At 44.0% G+C, this 6,109-nt stretch overlaps 1 protein-coding gene across 1 annotated transcript; it reads right to left on the bottom strand.

Annotated features, from left to right (window-relative positions):
- Positions 1–947: 947 nt before the first annotated feature.
- On the bottom strand, positions 948–4,454 carry LOC138967800 (uncharacterized). The gene has a single exon (XM_070340457.1). It carries the CDS (start codon positions 4,452–4,454, stop codon positions 948–950), a length of 3,507 nt encoding a protein of 1,168 aa, XP_070196558.1.
- Between the last annotated feature and the right edge of the window lie 1,655 nt (positions 4,455–6,109).

Genomic DNA, 6,109 nt, shown 5'->3' with positions numbered 1-6,109 from the left:
AGGTTAGTCTATATTTTTGCTAAATATCAGTATCGTACTAAATGTATCACACACTGTTCAAGCTAGGTCATGTTACTTAAATCACAGCACACTCTGATCAAATGTCTATTGCTGCTGGATTTCAATTCTGTCATGGTAATCTAACGTGACTCCGCTGCTGCAAACGTTCTTCAGAATGTTCCCTTGAAGGACATCAAAACAAAAGGAATACACATAATGTTTATGAAGTTTTGACTTAGCTCGATGTCATTGAAAAGGTACTCGAGATGACGTGCAGCACTTGACTGGACTTGAAGACCGCGCTCCTGGTTTGGGACGTCACTCTTCTTTTCAAGACACCATCATCAAGTTAATAGCAGTAGTAGTCTGGTTACATCTCTCTCCACAATTACGGCAACATGAGGAAGAGGAAGATGAATGAATCATTGGACCGTGGGTTCCTGAAACAGATCAAAGGGCCATATGTGTTACCTACACAGCCTGTCTAAAAGACTTGGTTTGTTCATATTTTATTATCGTTCTCATTCTATTACTGTGTTTCGGAAAATGGGGATTTGGCAACAGCGCACATTCAAACGTACACAACTTGACAACAACACAATGTACATGACTGACACGATACACTCATCTCCGCCCAGATCCCGTGGAACGATTGTCGATGTAATAATCACAGTCACTTACCTTCAAAGAAGGGGAACGGCTTTTCTTCCAAGCGTTCTTCGTTCCGTGTACTTGCGGAAAACGACCCTCTCGTGAAACGATTTTAGTTTACGTCAGTACACTTGGATACGTCACATGAATACGTCACTTGGCTACGTCGTGTAATGCGCGAGTAGTCTCGGTTGCCTATTCTATTCTTGACAGGTTCGCGCTTCAGAATATCGATTCATGACAGCCCCTTTCTTGAGAATGAATTTCCCAAATTTAGTCACAATATGAAGCGCGACTTAAATAATCTGCTCCATGGTTGTCACAACCCGGTATTTCTTACCTCCTTTCTTCTTCACAAAAACGATTGGAGCATTGTACGGTGAGTTTGCCGGTTCAATGACCCCAAGCTTCAACATCTCGTCGATCTCGTCTTCGACCGTTTTCACCATCGCATGAGGTATGGGTCTCGGTCGAACAAACACAGGTTTCTTCTCTGTAAGTTCGATTCTGCACTTCTCCAAGTTGGTAGTAATCGGTACATCAGTCAGATTCTTGGAGAATGCACTACAGATCGCTTTCGCCTCTTTTGTTCTTTCTCTACTCAATTCTTTACAGAAGTTCACGCTTGTGACATCTTCTGTACGAGTAGTTTCCAGCAGAGGAATCATCTTCTGAGTGTCTATTTGGAAGATATCATCGTTCATCGTATCATCTTCCTCGATGACTACGGCGATGTGTTCTTCTGCTTCTTCTTCTTCTTCTTCTTCGGGTGTAACGACAGCAACATCACGCGTGACGATGTCACGTTCTTGATATTCTTTCATTAGGTTGATGTGGTACACCTTTTGTTTCGTCCCGACTTTGACTCTGTAGTCAAACTGGTTGACTTTCTCAGTCACTACGTATGGGCCGCGCCAAGTCAACTCTAGTTTGTTGTGTTTCACGGGAAGCAGAAGTAGCACTTTCTTGCCGACTTCGATCGACCTGAGCGCAGTCTTCCGGTTGAAATACCCGGCTTGCTTCTGTGATGACTTAGCTAGGTTTTCTTTGGCAATCTCACACGTTTCTTCAATCCTGTTTCTGAGGTCGACAACGTATTCTGCCGTTGTCTTCTGTTCACCTTCGACCGATTCATCAGTCCATGCACGTCGCAGAACCTGCATGGGACCTCTGATGGTCTTGCCATACAGCATTTCAAAGGGTGAGAAACCAAGACTGTCTTGAGGTGCTTCGCGGTAAGCAAAAAGCAGTGCTGGGATGAATGTATCCCACAACACTGGCTGTTCTATTGCCAACTTCCTGAGCATGCTTTTGAGCGTTCCATTAAATCGCTCCACTAATCCATTGGCTTGAGGATGGAAAGGGGTGGTCATTTTGTGCTTGATGCTCAGAAACTGGTTCACTTCCTTCATGAGATTGGACGTGAACTGGGTTCCTTGATCGGTGATCACTTCGTCTGGAATTCCCAGTCTCGTCCACATCTCAAATAGTGCTTCTGCCACTGTGTCAGCACGAATATCCTTCAGTGCAACAGCTTCAGGATATCTTGTGGCGTAGTCCACCATAGTCAGAATGTATTGTTTTTTGCTTTCCGACATTGGCTTTATTGGACCAATGATGTCGACAGCGACCCTCTTGAACACGGGATTGATGGTAGGCATCTGTCCCAACGGTGCTTTCTTGGTTCTGCCTTTCGGCGCTGTTCGTTGGCATGTGTCACACGAGAGACAGTAACGTTTTATGTCTCCGACAAAACCTGGCCACCAGAACTCACACCGGATTCTATCAGTGGTTTTCTTTTGCCCGAGATGACCTGCCATCGGGTGGTCGTGCCCAAAAGAAAGAACTTTGGTTCTCATTTCTTTGGGAACAACGACTTTACTAGATTCACTCCCGGTTTTGTCGAGGGTTGTCCTGTACAAGATTTCTTTCTTGTAGACATACCTCACACCGTGGAATGACTCTCCTGAAACAGCCATCTGGCGTACTTTTGCCAGTGTTTCATCATCATTCTGAGCCTTCTTGAGATCTTGGGGGGAATACATCTTGTGTGTATTTCTGTCATCATGCCTAGTTCCCGGCACAGGTTTCTCATTCCGCTCTTTTTCCTCCTTCTCTTGCTTACGTGTACTGACCGCCGCGTTGGTCTCACCTTGATACCAACTCGGGTCACGTACAGGAAACAAAGGGGTCTTCCTCTTGTTCTGGCCTACACCATACCATTTACCAATGAGGACAGGATAAATGGGATCTTCGAGTATGACCACTTCGGTTTTGTCATCAAAATACGGGCAGTCAATGTGGGCCACAGCCGTGGGACACAATTTCCGTGTTTTCTTCTCTGCGAGAGTAGTTTCTTTTTTCTTTGCCAAGTACCTTTCTTCAGGTATAAGGTCGGCACTGACCATAATACCTGAGCACCCGGAATCGCGTAATGCTTTTACGATTCGGCCGTCTAACTTGATGAACACTTCCTCTTTGAAATCCTTCTTTTCGCACGACTTGCACAGCTTGTCAAGATGTACGGGGATTTCTTGTTCATCAAATTCATTTCGAACATGAACTGCGTGAGCGCCTTCTCCCTTATTGGGACAAAATCGCGACATGTGTCCTTTGCCTCTGCAAAAAAAACAACAGCCTGTGGCTTTCAGTCTTTGCTTTTCATCATCGCTCACGTATTTATGTTCTTTCTGTGACGATTTCTCTTTCGCGTCACTTTTGACGACATTCGAACTTTTCGTGTTCGAAAACGCGCTGCCGCTAGAATGGTTTTGGTGAGATTGCCGTGGCCTGATGTTCGAACGTGATTGTTCGTACTCCGTGGCAATTTCGCCCATTTCTTTCGCAGACTTAGGTTTCCGATCAAGTACGTGCAACATCACTTCGGCAGGGAAGGTGTTCTCTAATTGTTCTCTGAGAACTAGATCCTTCAGATCTGCCACATGTTCATCGCACTTGGCTAACTCGATCCATTTATCGAGGATGCGCTCAAGTTTGGTGACATGTTCTTTGTACGTGTCAGATGGGTTTCGCTTCAGCTGACGGAATTTCTTCCGATATTGATCTGCTGTCAGTTGAAATCCATCATACAACGCATTCTTCAAAGTGTTGTAGTTGCGCGCGTCTTCGAAACTGAGTTTTGCATAAATGGTTCTCGCCTTTCCTTTCAGGAAATACACCATTCTCGTAGCTTTGCGTTCGTCGTCGAGATGACAGTTGGTTGCATAATGTTCAAATTGTGCAAACCAACTCTCGATGTCGTCTTTGTCATCAAGAAAAGGGATTTTTGGGATAAAGTCGTCATCCCTACGACGCCTCGACGCGTTATTGTTGGCGTTGTCTCGGCGTGCTTCCGTTTGTATCCTCAACTGTTCTAGCTGAAACGCGCGATCGGCTTCTCGTTCACGTTCGAGAACTTCACGTTCACGTTCACGTTCGAGAACTTCACGTTCACGTTCACGTTCCTCTCGTGCGCGTTCTTCACGTTCACGTTCGCGTTCGTGAGCTTCTCGTTCCTCTCGTGCGCGTTCTTCAGCTACAAACTCACGCAAGTCTTCTCCTTCGAGTCCTAACTCTCGTCCTATCGCCAAAAGTTCGCGAGTCCACTCTAATCCGGATTTTTCAGGGTGGATCGGACCTGCACGTTCATTACTCGCAGCGGATACATAAGTCGTTACACGCGCGCCTAACGTCTGAGAATCATTATCGCTCGATTCTCTTTGGGTGTTGACATATGTGTCACCACCTTCAACATCTGAGACTACTGCCTCGGCCGTATTCTGGTTCTGCGGGTCAGCGTTCATTTTTGCTATATGCGCCCTAGTACTCGGGTGTTTGGATGTTTGCATATCCTTTACGTTAACTCACACACAGATATTCACTGAATCAAACTGCAAATACGTGATGCTCGGTTGAAAAACCGATTTGACTAAACTGCTTTTCACACACTATTTACTAGAGAGAGAAAACTCTCCCACTATAGAATGAAGTGTTACTTTAGTGAAGCTCACTTTGCTACTTGAATTCATGAACGTTCAACGTTACCTCAGTAAACGTTACGTGTCCCAATGACACGATTTTTCTGAACCATTCTAATATCCTTTTATAACCACGGATACCTAACACTAGAATTTATGGTTCTTCTGGTATATGTCAAACAATATACCGTTCTATCGAGTGAACTTCATTTTAATATCTCATCGGCGCTCCATCAACGTGGACCTTTCGCCTATATTAATATCAACTCGATTCTATCGCACAGTAAGTCGAAATAAGATTCTTCAATTATCTACTGCTGTATAGACAATAATCTAAATTTCCTGACCCTTACTCTTGGCGTTGTGAAGTGTGACTGTCTGCAGAATCAACTTCACTTCCACGGTCCTTCTGGACGAAGATGAGTGCTATCCCTCGTATATAACCCAATTCGCCCACCAACCTCCCACGGCGACCAACAATATTATAATTTTGTCGACTAAGGGACACAGGATGGCCTGACAGGGTGTTAGTCCACTGTCTTCTGTTATAGCCTTTTGTTTAGCACAGCCAAATAGGGGGAACTAAACTACTATAACATTAGTGCTTTACGTGAATTATTATAGTGACGTCAAAGCCTTGCGTCACTCTTCATTTGGATTATTCCCGTGTGCTGAAGCACACACGTCAGACTCTGTTATCGTTAAATGATGAACTAACTATAAACATGAATAAATACAAAAGTTGATTTATACGATGATGAACATGAACGGACGAACACACAAACGAAAAACGAATAGGGAATTTGTTTGAAGAAAATTTGTTTGGGGAAGCCAAATTGAAATTACGAGTTACAAAATCCCGGACGAAGCCCCCATATGTCACAGGTCAGTTTTCGTCAGCCTGTTTCTTTCTGCGTGCGCCTTCCAAAGGAAGTTTATGGAAGGAAAACACGCCGCCTTTTCGTATTAGCTAAAGAAACAGGTACTACCTTGACTTTACTTTCCTTCACTCTTTCCCATGCTCTCGAAGTAGCAGAGAAAGATCAACACAGGTTTACATAATTTAATACATGGATAGTGTTAATAAAATTCTTGCAATGCAGCACACATTAATCAGGTTAGTCTATATTTTTGCTAAATATCAGTATCGTACTAAATGTATCACACACTGTTCAAGCTAGGTCATGTTACTTAAATCACAGCACACTCTGATCAAATGTCTATTGCTGCTGGATTTCAATTCTGTCATGGTAATCTAACGTGACTCCGCTGCTGCAAACGTTCTTCAGAATGTTCCCTTGAAGGACATCAAAACAAAAGGAATACACATAATGTTTATGAAGTTTTGACTTAGCTCGATGTCATTGAAAAGGTACTCGAGATGACGTGTAGCACTTGACTAGTCTTGAAGACCGCGCTCCTGGTTTGGGTCGTCACTCTTCTTCTCAAGACACCATCATCAAGTTAATAGCAGTAGTAGT

Source organism: Littorina saxatilis, linkage group LG5, assembly GCF_037325665.1.
Source record: "Littorina saxatilis isolate snail1 linkage group LG5, US_GU_Lsax_2.0, whole genome shotgun sequence".
NCBI lineage: Eukaryota > Metazoa > Mollusca > Gastropoda > Littorinimorpha > Littorinidae > Littorina > Littorina saxatilis.
This window is presented reverse-complemented; position numbering and strand designations above follow the sequence as displayed.